General features: G+C 36.1%; 1 protein-coding gene across 5 annotated transcripts in view; it reads left to right on the top strand.

The window, feature by feature from the left end:
- Positions 1–22,761, top strand: part of ATRX (ATRX chromatin remodeler) — a 241,168-nt gene that overhangs the window by 165,582 nt on the left and 52,825 nt on the right. For all 5 annotated transcript variants that reach the window (XM_075539142.1, XM_075539143.1, XM_075539141.1 and 2 more), the window contains 5 exons: positions 76–206; positions 1,807–1,895; positions 2,006–2,175; positions 6,667–6,820; positions 9,860–9,966. In XM_075539142.1, coding sequence (XP_075395257.1) covers positions 76–206; positions 1,807–1,895; positions 2,006–2,175; positions 6,667–6,820; positions 9,860–9,966 — 651 coding nt within the window. The remainder of the gene's footprint in view (positions 1–75; positions 207–1,806; positions 1,896–2,005; positions 2,176–6,666; positions 6,821–9,859; positions 9,967–22,761) is intronic.

Raw genomic sequence — 22,761 nt, 5'->3', positions numbered from 1 at the left:
GAAAATTTAGAACCCCAATTTAGCAATATTAAATGAGCATTCTCATATCTAACTTACCTTCTTAATTTTCATTAGGTGTTGGCAATAGCAATGAAGGTGGAAGAGGAAAGGCTGGTGCAAAACTTTTTCAAGATTTTCAGATGTTAAGTAGAATCTGGACTCATCCATGGTGTTTGCAGCTAGATTACATCAGCAAAGAGAATAAGGCAAGTCAAATAACTTAATACAAAAAGGATGTGAGGGCCATGTCTGGCCTTCTTCAGCTTCACAAGGCAGGTGGAGAACAATCAAATTCCGTATTAGCCCATTGCCAAACCCTTTGAGATAATGCTGACTCCACCCTCCAGCCTTCTTTATTTCAACACCAGCTCTCTCTCTAAGCCATTCTACTTCTCTGCTGGGTTTGATCATCTTTTGTAATGGCCACACCAGAATCACAGAAAATGTGCATGCTTATGGGGTTCATGTAAGGGAAGCTAACAGTTTACATCAGGATCAGAAGTGTTAGGATTACAGTTCTTTGTTCTGGAGTTCTCTGCTCAGCATACTCTATAGCAGGCCAGTTCACTGTCCCTCAAGACTGTTGGAGGGCCAGACTGTAGTTTAAAAAAAAACTATGAACGAATTCCTATGCACACTGCACATATCTTATTTTGAAGTAAGACAGGCAGCGGCGGCAAAAACACCCGGTAGGCCGGAAGAATGTCCTCAGTGGGCTGTATGTGGCCCATGGGCCATAGTTTGAGGACCCCTGCTCTACAGGCATGATCCTTAACCTCTCAAGCAAGCAGCTCCTTGCTCTCTTATTCTGCTTTGGTCACTGTTACAAAGTTCCTTTAGCACTGCTGTTAGATGCCAAAAAAGCACTATAGTAAAAAATCGAGCACTTCCCTGAAAGCACGCAGCTTTATTTATTCCATGGGCCAGAAATCTCACCACTCCTTGTGCTATGGCCATTGGTTCCATTTCCACACCTCGTCTGTTGCTTTGTTCTTTTTTGATGATAGTGAGATCCCCCATTTCTATTTCTCAGATGGTTCATTTTATATCTATGAAGATGGCAAAACTGTATTTGAGTGCCATACACCTTATTTGCACATTTTCACTTAGTCATTTGGTATAAGTTACAAAGACTAGGCCTAGAAAAGCCATAGCAAGTAATTTAGGGTACTGCACCTAAAATGGTCTAAAAGTTATCTTCTAGAAGCAGAATAACAATTGGATAAGCGTTTCAGTATATTCAAACTGTTTTGTGATACAATAACTCACTTTATTTGTAATTAGTTTTGTATATCTTTATTATGATTTTAAAAGAAGTACTACATTTAATCTTTTACTGGACCTATTAGGTTTTTTAAAATCCTTAAAAAATATTTTAGACTAATAGAAAGGTCTTAAAATAATTCGGAGGTCTCATGTAGTCATCACCTAGATAGTTTCTAGTGTTAATATTTTATAAAGCAATAATAATTATCAAATTAGGAAATTAACATTTGAAAATTACAAGTAACAGCAGACTATTAGAATTTCACTAATTTTCTTAATAGTGCCCATTTTCTGTTTAATAATTTAATATAGACTCTCACAGTAAGTTTCATTACCCTGTAGTGTGTTTTTTCTATGGTAGTCTATGTTATTCCTTTAGTCCTTCCTTATCTCATGTCAATTAACTTATTTTGTAAGTGAAATAAGCATAGCAGTATAATTTCTAATAAAAATTGTATATAAATTAAAATTTGACTATATATTAGGCTTCCAACATAAGTTGAAATAAACTATTAAAGCCTTCATTTTTTTCTCTCCTAGGGATATTTTGATGAAGACAGTATGGATGAATTCATAGCTTCAGATTCTGATGAAACTTCGATGAGCTTAAGCTCCGATGATTATACAAAGTAAATTGAATTGATTTGACACATTTAAAATCCTTACTTGCTGATTGACCCCCCTAGTAATTGGTGGTTGTATTTTTACTGTGCTTTCATAAAAGTCTCAATTTTTTTAGAAAAAAGAAAACAAAGGGGAAAAAAGGAAAAAAAGATAGTTCAAGTGGAAGTGGCAGTGATAATGATGTTGAAGTGATTAAAGTCTGGAATTCAAGATCTCGAGGTGGCGGTGAAGGAAATGTGGATGAAACAGGAACCAACCCCTCAGCTTCTTTAAAGTTGGATGAAAGTAAGTCTAATGAATGTTGCCTATATCATGGAATATTGGTTCAGACAGGATCATATTATTTGTGCTTTATGAGTCATTTATTATTAGTTAGCTTAAAGGAATTTCTTCCTCAGTGTCTGTAAGACTCTAGGATAGTCATGTACACATAATTTCAAAAATATGAGTATTCAATTATAAGTAAAAAAATTTATGCTTCCTGATATTTTAGGAGGAAAGGTAAATAGAAACGGTATTATTTATTTACATGCATATACTTTATGTATTATTTTTATTGCATATGTTATCTAAATTAATTCTTGGAACAGCTTTGCAATGTTAATGTCTTTATTTTTTTATAAGTGAAGGTTATGAAACTCTGCATTGCAGAATATTGAACTATACAGAAAGCATCAAAAGATGATCGAATGAATGTACAGAATAACTGTACCCCCTGCAAAAAAAACCCAAACTAATCGAAAGTTAACCATTTCAAAAGGTAGCATATGAACAAGAACCAATGGCACTGAAGGAAGATGTCCAAAATGCACTGAAGCCATTAGCTAAAAACAAGGCTCCAAGAATTGATGGAATACCAATTTAAATGTTTGAATGAGCCCAGGAAACACTCACTCACTCACTCATTTATGCCAGGAAATTTTCAGCTCAACCAGTTGGCCAACTGACTATAAGAGATTCATATTTATGCTAATTCCGAAAAAAATGGTGACCCAACAGAATGCTCGAAGTATAGAAATCATCAATATAACATGCCAGTAAAATTTTGTTGCATATCATCCAACAACAGTTGTCACACTACATTGACAGAGGCTCAGTCTGGATCCTGAAAAGGATGTAGAGCAAGGGATAGCATTGTGGATGTCAGATGGATGTTGGCTGAAATAGAGAATACCATATAGCTGTTCATTGACTATGCAAAGGCATTCAAGTGGATAGGCTGGAGAAGAATGGTAATTCCAGAACACTTCTTTATGCTGTTTCAAATCTTGTACATGAATCGAGGCTGCTGTGCAAACAGAACAACATAGGTATAAGAATCTGTGTTCAACCATGCCTTAGCATTGCCGAAAATAATGTTAGTATCAGAATTATTTTAAAGCCCATGGTGATAATTTATGATATCGTATAATAAAATGACAGTGATATCCCTAAAATTGAACCAGAGAACCAGTTTATTGTAGCCCCTGATACAAGAACAATTATTTCTTACTACATGGTACTCATCCTTATGAAGAAATACTGAAGACAGGGTGCCCCAAGAAATTACAGTGAAGAAACCAGATCATGAATAATAAGCATCTAGGATCTTGAAGGTTTGTCTCAAAACAAGTAACCCTCTGAATGAGTTAGCTAAGTCAACACAGAAGAATCACACCGGTCTATGCGGTCCAAATATAGCTAGTAATAAGATCCAAACCTGGAAAAGGGAAGGATACCAGTGTCGCAATTGTTAATACCCAGTTTGTGGAAAGTTATGGTTGATCGTGGTAGCCCAAAATCCATTTGCAGGGCTGCCGTGTATCATGAGCCTCAATGCACATAGGCTAGGAAAGCCAACAGCCTAAATATAAAAGAGTTTTGTAACGTGGATTTTAACAACTGTACTTAGATTAGAGGGTAACATCTTGTAGTTTGATCCTTTTATGGACCCATTCTTCTCAAAATATCTTGATGGCATAGTAGGGTGTGTGTTGGCCTACTAACTAGCTACAACACTTCAAGAAAAAGGCTGCTCCTCCCCCAGAGAAGGAGAAAACTGTGTTCTTGTAAAGATTTTTAGCCTTTGAAGCTCACAGGGAGAGTTCTACTCTTACAGGGTTGCTATATGTCAACTCAATGACGATTTGTTTTTTAAAAATACTTGACATAAATAATGGTTTCTCATGGTTGTGACAGGATCCCTGGTCGTGTAGTGGTTGTATGTTGGGCTGTGATCTGCATGGTTGGCAGTTTGAAACCATTAGCAGCTCCATGGGAGAAAGATTGGGCTTTCTATTCCCATTCACAGTTACCGTCTTGGGAACCCACAGAAGGGCCACTATGAGTTAGCATTCACTGATGGCAGTGATTTTGGAATTTGCAGGGTTATCATTGGGGAAGGGGGCAGGGGCAGCTGATACTGAATATAGGAAATGTTCTAAAATTGATTGTAGTGATGTACAACTCTTTAATATATTTAAACCATTGAATTGTATGATATATGTCAAAATGGTTTTTAAAAGAATGTATGACATAAATACACCATCAATCATAACTGAAAACATAGACAACAAATTAGATGACTGTAACATCCTTAAAGATTTCCTCATAAGAATAGATAATTGACTCGGGGTAGATTTTGGTGATGATATATTGGACTAGAGACTAATCGTTTCAGTTTACCAAAATCTCAACAAATATAAGTTTAGATTAGTCAAGAAAAATACAAGTATCCAATTATAAATGGGTACTGATAATCTTCACCAAAGACAATACAGGCAACCAACAAATATGAAAAAATGTTAACAATCTTTATCCAAACACTCCAAACCAAATTCGCTGCCATCAAGTCAATTACGACTCATTGTGGCCATGTAGGACACTGCCCCTTTGGATTTCTGAGGCTGTAAATCTTGATTTAAGCAGAAAACCTCATGTGTCAGTCTGGTTGACTAGAGAAACAAATCCAGGACACTAATACGTGTATAAGAAAGAGCTTTCTATACAAGAGGAACTGAATATTGAGAAAACATCTCAGCCCAATCTAGATCAAGTTCATAAGTCCGATATTAGCCCATATGTCCGATATCAATGTGTAAATTTCCTCTTCAGACTCACAAAACCTATGCAATGACGTCGAATGCAGGAAGATCACAGGCCAGTGGTTGGAAATTCTTTTGGATCCAGTGGCGGTATAAGCATCTCAGCGCTGGTAGGGTCTCTGTGGCTCCTCCAGCTCAGGGCACTAGCGTAGCTCCTTGTGTCTTGTCAGCCAGAATGTCTTCCAGGGAGTGAGCCAGGGTCCTGCCTCCAGTGAGCTATTTATCTCCTTAGCACCTCCAAATGAGGCCATCAAGCTGCGACCTGATTGATAGGCTAAACCCCTCCCCTTCACTCTGAATCCTCTTAAATTGACAACAGGTTATAAAATTACCACACCTCATCTTTCTCCCTTGGAGCTGCTAATACGTTGGACCTATTGACTACAGGGTTAGCAGTCCAACATGCAACCCACTTGGCAGGGAAGAAGTTGATAAATGCTTTTTGATGTTTGTAATCGATGACGTAAAATTATAGAAGGGAACATTGATTTGCTGTGTAAATCTTCACCAAATTTACAATGAAAAAAAATTTTAAGTGATACCTTAAATGTTAAGAGCATAACTTTATGCCAGAAAATGTACATATGCAATGAATTGTATAATGGTTTAGAAAAATATTATCTTAGCACAATTGAGTAGTGATTACTATTTGCAACAAATAATGTAGATGTCAATGAACCAGAGACCTAATTTATGATGTAATGGAATGCTGAATGGTTGTTTCAATGAATTAATTGGAGTTCGATGAAGCAACATAAATTTAAATCTTAGTTTGAGCCCCAAACTATGATGAATGAAAAAGTAAGTTGCAGAACCATATAAGCAATATGGTACCATGTATATTTAGTTTAAAATATGCAAAAATAACGTTCTATTTAGGGATACATGTATGAAAATGTGGAAAAAACGCAGAAATGGTAAATATATAATTTAGGGAGTTACCTCTTGTAGAGGAGGGAGGAAAAGAAGAGCATGGGACTAGATAGGAATGCATTAAGCTTCAGCTCCAGTAGAAACCTCTAACTGTGTTCAAATTTGTTGATGATGACTGGCAGCATGACTGCTCATTATATTCATTTTTCTGAATACTTAGATATTTTAAAGTACAAAATTCCTTACATCCATAAATATTTGAAACGGTATTTGAACTCTTTATATTTTCAGTATATTTAGTTTGTTATTTTGATTCTGTTTATATTTAGATCCTTTAGACTACTTTGTGTTCTTAAAATTTTTATGTTGACATTTTATGGGATAAAGGTAAAATTGATTTGATGTTGATAAGACAATTTCAAAATTAAAATTTTTGGGTTTTCCATAATGTAGCAAAGTTAGATGTTTCTTGCATCCCCATCCAGTTGATTATCTGTCAGCCAAGTTAATGTGGATCTCTCTTTGTCTCCCTGTCTTTACTCTCTACTCTCCCTCTTTTCCTTTCTTCCTTCTTTTCTGTTGCCCCTTCTTTCTTCCCTCCCTCATTTTTCTTCCCAGGGCCGCTTTCCTTTCTATTATGTGTTTGTCCATGTATGCACATAAATGCACACTACCACCCCTCCCTGTCCCCATGATTTTGTTTTCCCTTGGTTGGTCTATTTCTGTCTCTTTTGGTCCACCTTTTAGTCTTGCATTCTTGGAGTCTTTCAGTTTCTTTCCCTACTTACCTACTTAATTATGTTTCATTTATTTTTTTTAGGTAAAGCTGCTTCCTCTTCTAATCCAAGCAGCCCAGCCCCAGACTGGTATAAAGATTTTGTTACCGATGCTGATGCTGAGGTTTTAGAGCACTCTGGGAAAATGGTACTTCTCTTTGAAATTCTCCGAATGGCAGAGGAAATTGGAGATAAAGTGTAAGCTGCTTTCTATTTTTATTATATTAAGGAACCCTTGAATAACCCTTCTGTTACTTAAACAATTGTTTTTTTAACTTTTAAAAGATGCAATTACTTGGCTAGTATAGGGATAGGTGATACAAGCAGCTGTCTTTTAAGCCACCTAGTATTGACTAACTATTTAGGGTATTTTTTCAATGATGTTTTTTCCCTTTCCAGTTATTGTACCTTAAACTTATTTCCTTGACTCAAGCTTCTAAGGAATATCTATATGTTAACTTTAAAAGGCTTGTTGAAAATTGGAATTGAAAGATACTGAAAAGTTTCCACAAACTTTTTAACCCCTCTCATACTTCTCCATCTTCCTGATCATTTTTAGACCATTCCGTGTGTATTCTATCCAGCCACTTGATTGAAATTCCTTTCCTTAAGTGATTGTCGAATTCCTAAATCCAGTGGATACCTCTCAGTCTTTACCTGTTTGATTAATCTCTGTGTCAAACATATTTCCTTGTTTTTCTTCATATTTATTTTGATTCTAGCAGTTGTGTCCCTATTCCCTTCCATATGTCCCTGTCCCTAAGTCTTTAATTTCAAATTACTATTCACACTTATCCCAAAACATTCCTATAAAGATACAAACACAAACCCCCTTTTGTAATCCCATATGACCTTTTATTATACCATGACTCTTGTTGTTAGCTACTTTCAAGTTGGCTCCTCACTCACCTAATGGCATGAAACGCTGCCCAGTCAATTTCAGAATAGAAAGTATATTGGAATGTTATGATCCCATAGGGTTTTGTTTAATTTTCTGAAGTTGATCACTAGGTCTTTCTTCATAATTTTTGTACCTGATTTAAATACCAAGTTGAAAAGAGAAAATAGCCATTTATTCTCCTGCGTTAGGCAGTTAGAGTTAAACCACCACAACGCGAGTTTCAGTCTATCCTTCTGATTTATATTATTTAAATACTAATCTTCTTGTATCTTCCCTCCTAGGTTTTTTTATTAATCATTGTATTAGAGGCTCATACACCTAGTTTTTAATTTAAATTTGATACATATTGCTTTGATAATTTTATCTGTATCATTAATAAATTATATAAAGCCAAAATAATGTTCCATAAGCATCAAATGGTAGTTTCCATGGTATCTATAACTATAATAGGTTGTCAGAAAAAATTAATATATACAATATACCCAATACACTTGAGTATAGGCCCACCTGAATACCCACCAAGGCACCTAATTTTACCACAAAATCTGCATTTAAAATGTGCTGAAAAACTTGACTTATACTTGAGTATATAGGTAGTGGTACTAATAATCCCTTTTTCATAGTGAGACCCATATAAACTCTGTGGTTCCATTAATCTTAATTGTTAGCTGACTCCAGCTAACCTTTCTTCAAAATAGTAGCTAGAATGTAGATTAATTCTACTGAAGTAATTAGTAATACTAAGCGTTTGTGTTTTCCAAGTTCAAAACCTGCTAAAATCTTAATTTTTTGTGCGTGTGTTATTGTTTGAAGTGAACTTGTTTGTCACAAGACTCCAAGTCCACATCAGTTTCACTTTCCTCCTTTTTTCTTTAAGCCCCTCAGATAAAATCTTAATTTTTATGTAGTATTAGTTGAGTGAGATTTTTTTTCCTTTGTTCTGTTTTAGCTTTTCTTTTTTTAAACATTTTATTAGGGGCGCATACAACTCTTATCACAATCCATACATATACATACATCAATTGTATAAAGAACATCTGTATATTCTTTGCCCTAATAATTTTCAAAGCATTTGCTCTCCACTTAAGCCCTTGGCATCAAGCTCTCTTTTTTCCCCTCCCTCCCTGCTCCCCCCTCCCTCAGGAGCCCTTGATAATTTATAAATTATTATTTTGTCATATCTTTCCCTATCTGGCGTCTCCCTTCACCCCCTTTTCTGTCTAGTTTTCATGGCTAAAAAAGTCATTAAAATACTACTGGTATAGAGAAGCAGGGACTTGCTTGAAATAATAAAATCAGTTGTAAAATTTGTCTGAGAATACTGAAATACTTTTTATAAGAAGTTTTGTTTTTTACATTCTCTAAAGAACGTTTTTAAGGACTCCGGCTGCTATAGTGGGTTATGCATTGGGCTGCTAATCTCAAGGTCAGTAGTTTAAAACCATTAGCTACTGTATAAGAGAAGATGAAGCTTTCTATTCTTGTAAAAATTTACAGTCCTGGAAACCCACAGGTGGTCAATTCTACTCTGTCTGTAGGGTCGCTATGAGTAGTATTCAGTTCAGTGGCAGTGAGTTAGTGGGTTTTTTTGGTTTTGAGGGGGAAAGAATATTTTGGCATCAGAAGTTTTAATTTCAAAAAAGTGTAATCTGTCATATTATTATTTTACTAATTGTACTTTTGATACCATATATAAGAAATGTTTAACCTCAGAATCCGTGAATTTTCTTCTGTATCTTAAAGGTTCTCTAGTGTTACATTTAAATGTAGATCTGTGATCCAGTTTGAGTTTATTTCTTTACTAAGTCTGGTTTAGCTCCAAGTTCATTTTTTGGTACATGGATGTCCAACTTTGCCAAAACTATTTGTCAAAAATAACTTGTTGCTAGGTTTAGGGTTAGGAATAAAAACAAATAAATAAAATAAAATTTAAAAAGGAAAACAAAACAAAAATAAGTTGTTGCTCTAATGAATTGCCTTGCACTTTTTCCAGAAATTGATTATCTACAATGTGTAAATCTATATTTGGATTCTTTTCTGTTTCTTTCGTGTGTGTGTGTCTATCTCTTTGTCCGTACCACACTGTGTGATGACTCTGACTTTATGTTGAAATCATGTAGTTTTAGTCTTCCAACTTAGTTTTTCAAAATTGTTTTGACTGATTCTAGGTGATTTGCATCCCATATGAATTTTCAAATTGGCAAAAATCAAACAAATCAGCAAAATATCTTACTAGGATTTTTACTAAAATTGTGTTAAATTTGTAGATCAGTTTGAGAAATAGTGGGTTTCTCATCTGAATCTTACAATCCATGAACACTCATATGTGTTTTCAGTCTTGTTTTCAGCCAGTCTCTCATATCTCTGGACTTGATTGAAGATTTTCTTGAATTGGCTAGTAGAGAGAAGACAGAGGATAAAGACAAACCTCTTATATATAAAGGTGAGTCATAGCATTTAAATACATTGGACAAGCATTTTAGCAATAAAGTAAACAGAACTACCTAGAATCCCACCGTCTCCACTAGAAATCAACAGAGGGGTTGCTGTATTTTTCCTGCTCTTGGACTCGAATGAAGTCTTTCCACTTTGCTTTTGATTTGGTGGAAAATATTTGGGTTTTCTTTGCCTTGACAGGGTTTTACCTTGCACAAGTCATAACTTTTGCTTGCAGATTTTGCTCTTCATTTAGCCTGAACATATATGTGTGTTAATTGTGGCAACTATAGTATAATATTTTTCTTGTTTTTAAAACAGCTTTTTAAGATATAATTCACACACCATGCATATCTCACACTTAAAGTACACAGTTCAGTGAGTATTATTACATCTATAATTTAAGAACTTTTAACTAACACAGACACACAAAACATAACTGTACACGTTAGCTACAACCTTCTTACTCCCACACATCCATGCCTCCTGACCCTAATCTACTACAAATAGATTTTCTGTTCCTGTAGATTGTTCTATTTTGTATACTTCAAATGAATCCTATGTGGTCTTTTGTAACTGGCTTCATATGTTTCAAAGTTTCATACATGTTGTAACATATCTATAGTCATATTCCATCCCATTTTACAGTTATACTCCACTGTATGTTGTTGTAATTTAGTTGCTATTAAGCCAATTCCAACTCTTGACGAATCGTTGTGCTAACAGAGTAAAACTTCCCCATAGGGTTTTTTTGGCCATAGTCTTAATGGAAGCACATCTCCAGGTACTGCTAGCTTGATTCAAGCCAACACCTTTTGTTTAGTAGTTGAACACACCTTAGAAAGAAGCTTTAGTAATGCAATGGTGCAGTGCTTGGCTTTTAACTAAAAAGATCGGTAGTTGGAATCCACCAGCTACTCCATGGGAGAAAGATGTGATGGTCTGTTTCCATAAAAATTCCATCCAAGTGGGACAGCTGTACTCTGCCCTGCAGTGTTACTATACCCTTTAATTGATTTAATGGCAACAGATTTAATTTTCTTTTTATGGTATGAATACATTTCGTGTATTCAATTCATTGATGGACACATTTGGATTATTTCCACTTTCAGCTATTTTGAATAGTAGTATAACATTATATACAGATTTTTATTTAAACATCTGTTTTTGTTTCCTTTAGAGATATACCTAGGAATGGGATTTCTGAATCATGTAACAATTCTGTGTTTTAATTTGTTGAAGAATTGCCAAACTGTACTATTTTAAATGCCTATCAGCAGTGTATGAGAGTTCCAGTTTCTCCACATTCTTACTTACACTTTTTATTTTTTTGTTTTATTTTTATTGTAACCATCTTAGTAGGTGTTCATTTCTCTAATGACTAATGATGATGAGCACCTTTTCATGTGATTTTTTGACCATTTATATATCATCTTCAAAGAAATAATTATTTAGGTCCTTTGTTTATTTCTTGTAGGGTTGTCTTTTTGTTGTTGAATGGAATTTCATTTTATCTACTTGGAGTACTAGTCTGTTATAAGCTACATGATTTTCAAGTATTCCCTTCCACTCCTTCAGTTATCTTTTCACTTCTTATTAAGGTCATTTGATGCATAATAGTATTTAATTTTGATTAAGTACAATTTACCTATTTTTTCTTTGTAGAATATGATTTTCATGTCTGAGAAACCATTGCCAAATCCAAGGCCTTCAAGATTTACACGTAAATTTTCTTAAGTTTTATAGTGATAGCTCTTATATTTAGCTCTTATATTTAGATTTCATTTCTATATGTGTACGAGGAATATTGTTCATTCCCTATTGAATGTACTTGGCACCCTTATCAAATCAGTGGCCATACAGATATGGCATTGTTTCTGGCATTCACATATATTCTGTTGTTCTATATATCTGTTTCAATGCCAATATTACCCAGTTTTGTTTAATTGGCTGTATAGTAACTTTTGAATGCAATATCTCTTGAAATTCAGTAGTTCTTTAAATTCCATATGCTTTTCTAAAAATTGCTTTACTGTAAAATAAATAAAACAATTTAGTTTTCACTTTTTTCACTTGGCTTAATATTTTAAGATTCATTGGTATATAAAAACTTTATTTCCCTTTATGGCTAAGTATTATTGCCTTGTATGGAACACCACGTTTTTCTTAATTCACTCATTTGCTCACTTTGATGGTTTTCGTCCTTAGGCTATTATGAATAGTGCTGCCTTGAACATTGCCATGCATCCAGCTTTGAGATAATTTATGCACGTACCTACCAGTGGAATTGCTGGGTCAGATGATAAATCTATATGTAGCTCCAAACTGTTCTCTAAAGGAATTGTACCATTTGAGCAGATCACATTCCCACCTGTAATGCATGAAATTTCCAAACTCTCCATGTACTTTTCTAATTTTCCTTTTTTCATGCAAAAGTATGCTTTCTTCTTAATACATTTATGGACACATTTCACTTATCACACAATTCAGTGGTTTAATCATATGGAAAACAATTGTACATTCATCACCATAACCAATTTTAGCACATTTTCTTCTTTTTTGTACTCATCGTAATTAGCTCCCTATTTACCCCCAACCTCTCCTGCCTTACCCCTAAGTCACCATTAATCCATTTACTGTCCCTATAGCTTTACCTATAAAGACGTATATCATCCATATCTTCAATGATCTCTTCATTAGGGTGAGCAACCACCAAGGTTGTGTCACAAGAGCTAATTGTTCTTAGATTTGGACTAGAATTAAGTGCACGTTTAAAATCCATTCATATTTCTATGGTTTATATGTCTCTGGTTTACTTTGGAGACATCATTATCATTTTATGATAGAGAACATTATAATCCATCCCCATGGGGCGTCCAGTAATTTTTTAAAACCTTTTAAAATCTACATTTCTTGACATATAATTCACATATCATACAAGTCAATACTCCTGTCATATGAAGAAGAGGTGTGCAATCATCACCAGAGTCAATTTAGAACATTTTCTTCTTTCTTGTACTCATTGTTATTCATTCCCCATTTCCCTTCAAGTTCCTCTACCATATCCTTTAGAAATCAGTTACTGTCCAGGTACTGTCTCTCTAAATTTACCTATCCTCATTTGCATATATAGAAAAGCAATCCAGAATAAATCAGTAACAGAACAGTGATAAACCTCGATCGAAAAGAAAGTTGAAAATATTAAAAAGTAGAACAAATTTAAAATGGGTCAAAAGATGAGATAATTACATTTTACCCTAACAACATCTTCCATAGTTGACTTTACACTGCACCTGTCTGAAAAGAAAACTATTCCCATCCCTTGACTGCAGTCAGAGGGATTCACTGGAGACGTATTGTGTGTGTGGACCCTGCCAATAGAGTTTCGGCTTCCATTTTCATCCATAGTAAGATAATTCTATTCATAGCATCATTGATTTAGCCAATTATATATAACTTAAAACACTGTTGAGAAAAGGACATTTTACAAGTATAGGCTGTCTACAAGCCACAATACATGAATTGTTGATTTATACAAATTAAACTCTTAAGTGACTGGACACTTTACAAAAACAGTGGTGTTGGGGATAGGGCAACATTTTCAGTAACATTCCATCACAAAGGAAAAAATGCTCACTAGATTAATACATGTCATAAGAAAACAAGGAGCGTGTTGAAATGGTAAATATATGGTAAGCCCAGGCCACCATTCCAGACAAGAGAACAAAAGTCCAATGACTTCACCCTGGCATAGTGGTCACACTCACAGGAGGCGGTTTCAGCCTAAGTCCAAGAGATACAGGTGAGTTTGAGGTAAAGTCCAGTTCACTTAGTGGGGTTTTCACATTGAGTCTTTGTGGTTTGGCCTATGAAGGCTATTGTGCACCTTGAAAGCAAGGTCTGAAGTCCCAGAAGTCTGTAATATGCAGCCTGGGTCACTAAGGGCTTCATAGAAACTGGGTCAAAAATGCCCAATTGAGAATATAGCACTGAGCATATTTCCCCCTTGGTATTCTATATAAGTATTGTTAAGTGTTTGTTTGTTTGTTTGTTTGTTTTTCTTGATGAGAGGTTGCTCCTCACTGTGTACGCATCAACAGAAATGTAATCACCTTCTCCAAGACATACATGCTCCCCTCCCAACATCATGGCTTGATGTATATTCTGTATATTTTCTTAGCTTGTATTTTTACTGGCTTTGGTATTGATATAATAGTAACTTCGTAAAATATAATATGACATGCTTTGTCTTTTGGGAGGGGTTCTCTCTTTAAATATCAGGAGACTTCGCTTCAGCCTGAACTTTTCTTTGAGAGAAGTTTGCTTAATGATCAGTTCAATGTCTTTATTTGTTATAGATCCATTCAGAATGTCTATTTCATCATTATTCAGGCTAGATTATTTGTGGCTTTCTAGAAATTCTAACTGATTAAATTTTTTGGTATAGTGTTATTTATAGTATTTATCATCCCTTTTACATTTATAAGATTGGTAGTAGTATATACCCTCTTTCATTTCTGAAGAGTACTCTAAGCATATAGAAATCAGAAGAAAATAACATTCGCTGTGGGAATTAATACAAGAACAGTTTGTCTATATCCTTGAATCTCATGTATACATAATAACAGTGCTTTATATTTTCTTATCTATTGTGATCACATCTGCCTTTTGTTTGATGTATTCTATTCTATTCACATTTAATGGTATTCGTAAAGTTGGATTTGTATCTGCCATTTTACTTTTTAATCTCTAAATCTCATGGTTTTTTTTTACTCTTTTACACTTTTTTTAAACGTTTTATTAGGGGCTCATACAACTCTTATCACAATCCATACATATACATACATCAATTGTATAAAGCACATCTGTACATTCTTTGCCCTAATCATTTTCTTTTCTTTTTTTACATTTTATTAGGGACTCATACAACTCTTATCACAATCCATACATATACATACATCAATTGTATAAAGCACATCCATACATTCCCTGCCCCAATCATTCTCAAAGCATTTGATCTCCACTTAAGCCCTTTGCATCAGGTCCTCTTTTTTTTTTCCCTCCCTCCCCGCTCCCCCCTCCCTCATGTGCCCTTGGTAATTTATACATCGTTATTTTGTCCTTTCTTGCCCTATCCGGAGTCTCCCTTCCCCCCCTTCTCTGCCGTCCATCTCCCAGGGAGGAGGTCACATGTGGATCCTTGTAATCAGTTCCCCCTTTCCAACCCACTCGCCCTCCACTCTCCCAGCATCGCCCCTCACACCCTTGGTCCTGAAGGTATCATCCACCCTGGATTCCCTGTGCCTCCAGCCCTCATATGTACCAGTGTACAACCTCTGCCCTATCCAGCCCTGCAAGGTAGAATTCGGATCATGGTAGTTGGGGGGGAGGAAGCATCCAGGATCTGGGGGAAAGCTGTGTTCTTCATCGGTACTACCTTGCACCCTGACTGACCCATCTCCTCTCCTAAACCCCTCTATGAGGGGATCTCCAGTGGCCTTGGGCCTTGGGTCTCCACTCTGCACTTCCCCCTTCATTCAATATTATTTATTTATATATATATATATATATATATATATATATATATATATATATACACACACACACATACACATATATATATATATATACACATACATATAATCTTTTTTTTTGCATGATACCTTACACCTGGTCCCTTGGGCACCTCGTGATCGCACTGGCTGGTATGCTTCTTCCATGTGGGCTTTTTTGCTTCTGAGCTAGATGGCTGCTTGTTCACCTTCAAGCCTTTAGGACCCCAGACACTATCTCTTTTGATAGCCAGGCACCATCAGCTTTCTTCGCCACATTTGCTTATGCACCCATTTGTCTTCAGCAGTTGTGTCGGGAGAGTGAGAATCATAGAGTGTCAATTTAATAAACGAAAGTATTCATGCATTGAGGGAGTGCTTGAGTAGAGGCCCAAGGTCCTTCAGCCACCTTAATATTAAACCTATAAATGTAGACAATTCGATGTATTTCCCCGTCCTCATATATATGTTTGCATGTACATGTCTTTGTCTAGACCTCCATAAATGCCCCTTGACTCCCAACGCCTTTCTCCATCTCCCTTGACTTTCCTCCTGCCCCACTACCATGCTCCGTCCCCACCTGGGCTACAGCTATACCTCTTCTCTACGCAACCTTACCCTTGATCGTTCCCCATCAGGCCTGCCACTCCCCCCTCACTACCATTTTGGGTCCCATGTTGTTCCTTTGTCCCTGTGTTTATTAACACCACTTCCTTACCCTCCTCCCCCTCCCCCACCCAGATCTGCCTGTCCCCCCCCCCCCCCCCGAACTGTCTGTCCTATTGTTTTTCCTCCAGATAGTTCATCCAGCCTGTCCTATTCAGACAGACCTGTGGAGACACTAACATGCACGAAAACTAGACAGAGGAAAACAAAGCAACAGTATACAACCAGACAACAAAACAACAAAAACAAACCACTGACAAAGAACAAAACACTTCACAAAAGAACGGCTTGTAGTTCGTTGAAGGATCGTTTGCTGGCTCTTAGGAGCGTTTTCCAGTCCAGTCTGTTGGGGCACCATGCCTAACATTTTGAATTTATGACAGTAGTAAAAAACATAATTTTGATCATTGATGACAGACAGCTGGCAGCAAGAAATGCTTAGGTGCAAACTGAGACTAATACTGGTTGAGGTTATGTGTCAACTTGGCTAAGTCATGATTCCTTGTTTAACAGCTATACAGTGATAGAATTTGATAGAAATATAATAATGAAATTTGGAATTATGCTATGATGTAGTCTTCTTCCATTTTCTGATCTGATGTGGTCATCGTTCATATTTTCATCTTTGGAACCAACGCATGCCAATAATGTAGTATTTTCATTCCTTAATGATTTTTTTACTATAATTTTAAAATATTATTAAAATCAATTTCAGTAAGGCTTATCGGAGATATTTTAACTTACCTGACTCTGGTTTAGATTTATGTTAAACTTAATTTCTGTGAAATATAGAATTTTCCTCTTTTCCTTTTATATTGTTATACATATATCTATAAATATTAACTCAACAGTAAACAATATAATTATTTTTATCTAATTTTATCTTTTTGAAACGCTGAGAATACAGGAGACCATGCATATATTTACAGAGGAGAGCACATATATACTTGTTATGTTAATTTCATCATTGCTGGTTTCCTAAGTTGTTGCTTTGAATTTGAGTTACTACCTTGATGCATTTCCACAGGCCAGTCAATCTTTAGTCTCACTTACCAGTTTGTACTATTATTATCAAAATGGTTATAGTTGCTTGTGTTATAAGCCTAAGAATATGTAGTAATGTTTTATGCAATTTCTTTTTATATTAATGAGAAGATAGAAAAATAAGCATTTAAACCACCTCTAGTAATTACTTTTACCAATGTTCCTTTTCTTTTTGTTGTGGAATTTCTTTATTGAGAGGCTGGGAGGACCAGGGGATGTCCATTGGAATCTTTCTGGGCTGGTTCTATCATTGCTTCCGTTTTCTGAGTGCTGTTGCTCTTGCTGCTAGCAACCGCCTCCTCGGGTCCACTGCTGGCGGGCTCCCCCTTCGCAGGGAGTTTCTTCTTTGACAACAGATTATCTAACTACCTATAAGGACAGAGTATGTTTGAGCAGTTCCCTAGGCTTTATGAGCCTATAAATCTTTAGTGAAACAACCCACTTCACCTTTCTCTTGTGGATCGTCTGGTGGGTTCAAACTGCTAACCTTTTGACTAGCAGCCAGTGCTTAACTTAATGCTCCATGAGAGCTCCTTCACAAAAATCAAAGGCATTGAAAAGTCTCTGGAACACAGTTCTACGCTGAGACACATGGAGTCACCATGAGCTGACTGAATAGCAACTGGTTTATTCTCCCTGTATTCCTACAGAAGGACCTTGTGTTAGATACATTGGGTTGCTAATTACAATGCCAGCAATTTGAAGTCACCAGCCACTCTTTAGGAGAAAGATAGGGATTTCTTCTTCTGTGAAGATTTGCAGTCTCAGAAACCCAAAGGGAGGCATCTCTACTTTATCTTAGATCATCTCTACATGGGATGCTTGAAGGATTTTCTTCTAATTCTCTGCCTTTAACCATACCTAGCTGTTAAATTCTAATTGTGCACTCTTTGTTCAATGTCTTTAATAGTGTCTTGGAGCATAAAGTGCAGCAGAGTCTGAAATAATCAAATTTGGACTCCTTTGAAGGGAAAGTTTCCCTGGTTTATCTTTGAAATTTGTTTTGTCTTCATGTGTGCTCCTCCCAGCTAGTTCTCAGCTTCTTCCCACAGGCAAAATCTCTGAGTTTGGACTTTAGAGTTGGCATGGGAACAATGGTGTGCTTCTCTGGGTGTTAGATCTCCTCTTTAGGGGGTAGGGTAGTCATTAGCCCCAAGTCATCTGGGCTTGCCTTCCAATAGATCTGTGTTTTCAGCAGTGACGAGCCCAAGGTAGAGGCGCTTATACGGGATTGTGGTCTGACTATAGAAAGGGGGTCCTCACTTCTCAGGTACCGGTAATTCGCTAGGAACTTACCTCAGCGTCAGATAGTTGATGACAGGACGATAGCCCTTCAACTGGTGTTTAGGGGAGGAGAGTAGCTGTTCTTGGCTGTACCATTGTGGAGTGATGTTTCCTTTAATTTGGGAGCAGGAAAGGAAGTTTAACTATATAAACTCTTTTCTTTATTATTGAGATTTTCTTAAATAATGATTTCTTCATTTGCTGTATATCGTTGGAAACACTTCGTAAGGCTTTAAATTTGTGTTTTAAAATAATTTTTGCTGGTTCTTTTGGGGAGCAGATCCATAGAACTTCTCACAGTATCATGCCGGAAGTCCCTTGCTCCATAAATTAAACATCATTCACTTAATATCATTTCATATTGTACCTGTTACTGCATAGTCTATATGTAGCACTTTTAATACTCCAAACCAAACTCACTGCTCTCAGGTCCATTCTGACTCACAGCAACCCTATAGGACAGGATAGAACTGCCCCAGGGAGTTTCCAAGATTCTAACTCTTGACAGGAGTAGAACGCCTCATCTTTCTCTAGTGGAGTTGCTGGTGATTTCAAACAGCCGACTCTGCGGTTAGCAACCCAATGCCACCAGGGCTCCATAGTAATTTAAGTACTATGTAAATTATTGATATGTAGTGCTCATCTGAGTATTAAATAAATTGTGTCCTGTTAACAGTATGAAAAGAATTTACTGTATATACTCGAGTATAAGCCATGTTTTTCAGCACATTTTTTTCCAGCAGATTTTTAATGCCATTTTTTTGGTAAAATTAGGTGCCTTAGCTGATACTCTGGTTGGCTTATACTGCAATATATATAGTATTTAGATTTTTATTGAAATTAAAGGCAACTACTTTTATGCAAATGATAGTTTAAGTTATTATAGTCATCAAACTTATACTTTTCTATTAACAACTCTTGGGATATATTCTTGCCGAAATTTTTTTTGGTAAAGAACCTATATTGTGATGTGTGTGTGTGTGTGTGTGTGTGTCTGTGTGTCAGATGGTACCCTAAGTACTATCGGAATGCACTATTTGGCTCTTAAATTTCTGACCCATCATACTTTGTACTATTGTGCTCACTGTGTAGACATAGTTTTTCTATTCTAGACAAAATAAAGCAAAATAACAGTCTTTATAAGTTCAATATAGTTCAGATGGTCTCTGAACTATATTAGCTTCTAGACACTGCTATAGTAAATGAAAAGGAACAATATATGTTTATTGGATACCATACCACATGCTATTTATTGGTTTTCCATTGTATTTACCTGTAAGTCTCTGTTTTCCCCAAGCCGATTTTACATAGAATCTTACTACCTTGGACCTTGATTACTAAAGGAGAAGGGAGTTGTTTTTCTTTTCCAAGTGGACTAAGAATTACCAATAAGGTACTGCTTCATTAGCAAGCCTCAAATTAAATGTTTACAAACCCATTCTAGAGATTATTTAACCGATGTCCAGGGCACAATTCTAGGTGCTGAATATATAGTAGTGAATAAAACAGAAAATGTCCTTGAGCCTTCTAGAGCAGTGGTTCTCAACCTTCCTACTGCCACGACCCTTTACTACAGTTCCTCCTGTTGTGGTCACCCCCCAACCATAAAATTATTTTTGTTGCTACTTTTTTTTTCATTGCTACTTCATAACTGTAATTTTGCTACCATTATGAATTGGGCGACCCATGGGAAAGGGTTGTTCGACTCCAAAAGCGCTCACAACCCACAGGTCGAGAACTGCTGTTCTAGAGGTTACATTCTTATCAGGAAATAACCATCAGAAACAATAGAAAATAATTATTTCTTTTAGAAAAAATACTACAAGGAGGTTAAGTATGCCCCAAATGTCCCACTTTTCAAAAATGCTATACTGCTCCTGTTTTCCTAATAACACCTACCACTACTCCTCACAGTCCACACCTCAGGGTTCTGCAGTTTCCTGTAATGTCCAAACAGAACTTAACAGTGACAAAGAACAATGGCGCTTGTGGTTGTGGGTGCTGGTAAGTTCCAAATCAAAAGTTCTGACATCTATCTGGAGGATTTCCTTCATCTAAAAGGCTACAGAAGCTGATGATATTAGGTCAGAAGTCCCAACAATCAGAGGTCAGGCAGCGAGATACATAAACCAGATGTAGAGTCTGAATGACACTTTGCTCTCCTTTCTTGCTGGTAGGAAGATCCCACTGTGTTTCTTAGTTGGCTTACTTTATGCACAGCAGAATGTCAACCACTTACAGCTGAATCATGTAATACAATAAGTGTCTATTTCTCCACATTCTTACGCACACCCATCAGGGAAAAGTCATTCTGTGGGAGTAACAAAGGCTATTGACTAGCTGAGCTATATTAAATATTTCATATATATATATATATATATATATATATATATATATATATATATATATATATATATATATATATATATAGTGAAAGTGTTATGGAGAAACAACAAAGGTTATAAGGCAGTTTGAGGGTAAGGTCTATAGAATTGTCAGTTAAAGCTTCACTGATGGGCTAACATTTAAGAGATCAGAATTGTTCGATTGATGTATGTTCTGCAGTATATATTCTCAACAAAGGAAACTATGTATTTCTATAGAGAGAGAGAGACTAGGCGTGCTGAAGGAAACTTGGGGCATACATATATCCTGAGGAAGAACATTTTATGACAAATGAAAAAGCCCTTTGATGTCAACTTGCCTAACATGTTTGAAGAACAGCAGTTACTCCTGTGTGGGTAGAGAAGTTCGGGAAAGAATGGAGGAAAGAGAAGAACTTAGATGGGATAAATTTAGAGAGCTTTGAGGAGCCCTGGTGGTGTAATGGTTTACACACTGATCTGCTAACTAGGAGGTCAGCAGTTCGTAACTACCAGCCACTTTCTCCATGGGAGAAAGATAAAGCTTTTTTTATTTATAGACTTACAGTTTTAGAAACCCCCAGGGGCAGTTCTACCCTGCCCTTTTAGTTTGCTGGGAGTCAGAATTCACTCATGGCAGTGAGTTTTGTCTTTGGTTTGGTGAGTTATCTTAAGGACCTTTTTTTTTCTGGGATGAGTTTCTTTTGAGTTTTTATCTACTTCGTTAAAATCTGTGTTTAGTAAGGATTAGCAACTATTATCCATGGTATAATATTCTTTGCCTAGGTCTATAGTAAATACTTTTCTAAATGATAAGTTGATAAATTACAATATTTTTGCAAACATATAAATAACACATGTAACTGCAGAAAGGCTTAAATTATGTTAGGTTTGGGGTAGCTCAACTACATATAGCATATGTGTATCTTATGACATTTTCCAAACGTGAATTTTGGTCTCATTCACCCTCCTATAATAGTCAGAAAATGGTACCATTGATTATATTTGTATAATAAAGGCCTATGATACAATCAAGAAGTCATGGATTAAGCTTGTTTAGTACCCCGATCAACGACAAATACACAATTGAAATGGCATTTGTTTCTAGTAAAATATATGTTGATAATTATGTCCCTGTCACTTTTGAATCGTCAATCAGAAAGCTTTAAACGCCCTGGTCTGTACATAAATCAGTTGACAGCATTCCAATGTGAAGCCTGCCCTGGCATAAATAGCATCCAGGATCTGTACCTCTCAATAAACATCGTAATTCGGTCTGAATTGACATAACTGTCTTCCAAATTTGGCTTTTAATTAGAGGAGTAAACAACGCAAAACTAATACACAGTTGCCCTTGACTCAACAGCTGAATGTAAAAATCTTGTGAAATCATCTTCAGTAAAACCATTAAGTTATGTCTGTTTACGCCTCACTTTGCCAAGGCCCTTGACCAATGATCATTAGTTAACCTTTATCACATGCTTAGTCCTGTCATATAAAAAGACCCTTGCTTCTGATACAACTCTCATTTGAAGTTTTTAAAATCCCCTTTCTAAAAGTAGCCTGTTATTGATTTTATTGTGTATGTTTTTCAGTTTACAGATCTCTTCCTTGGAACCCTTTTAGAATCACATTAGGAATTAAATGCAAGTCCTTCCTTGCCAACTTCAAACTGAATAACCACTCACCAATAGAGTGTTCAATGTAATAAGTAGGAACAGATGGACTGTGAGGTGAAAATATGGGAAGATAAGTATTATAGGGCAGGATTCTTTAAAAATCTTTACTAATTTCCAATGCCTTGAGTGCTCGTAAGAAAAACATGTTCAATATTCTACCGGTGTCTATATGGCAGTCACACGGAACCTTGACCACTAGCTACACCTTCTAGAT

This window comes from Tenrec ecaudatus, chromosome X, assembly GCF_050624435.1.
Source record: "Tenrec ecaudatus isolate mTenEca1 chromosome X, mTenEca1.hap1, whole genome shotgun sequence".
NCBI lineage: Eukaryota > Metazoa > Chordata > Mammalia > Afrosoricida > Tenrecidae > Tenrec > Tenrec ecaudatus.
The sequence above is the reverse complement of the archived record's forward strand: the minus strand, read 5'-3'. Positions and strand labels throughout refer to the sequence as shown.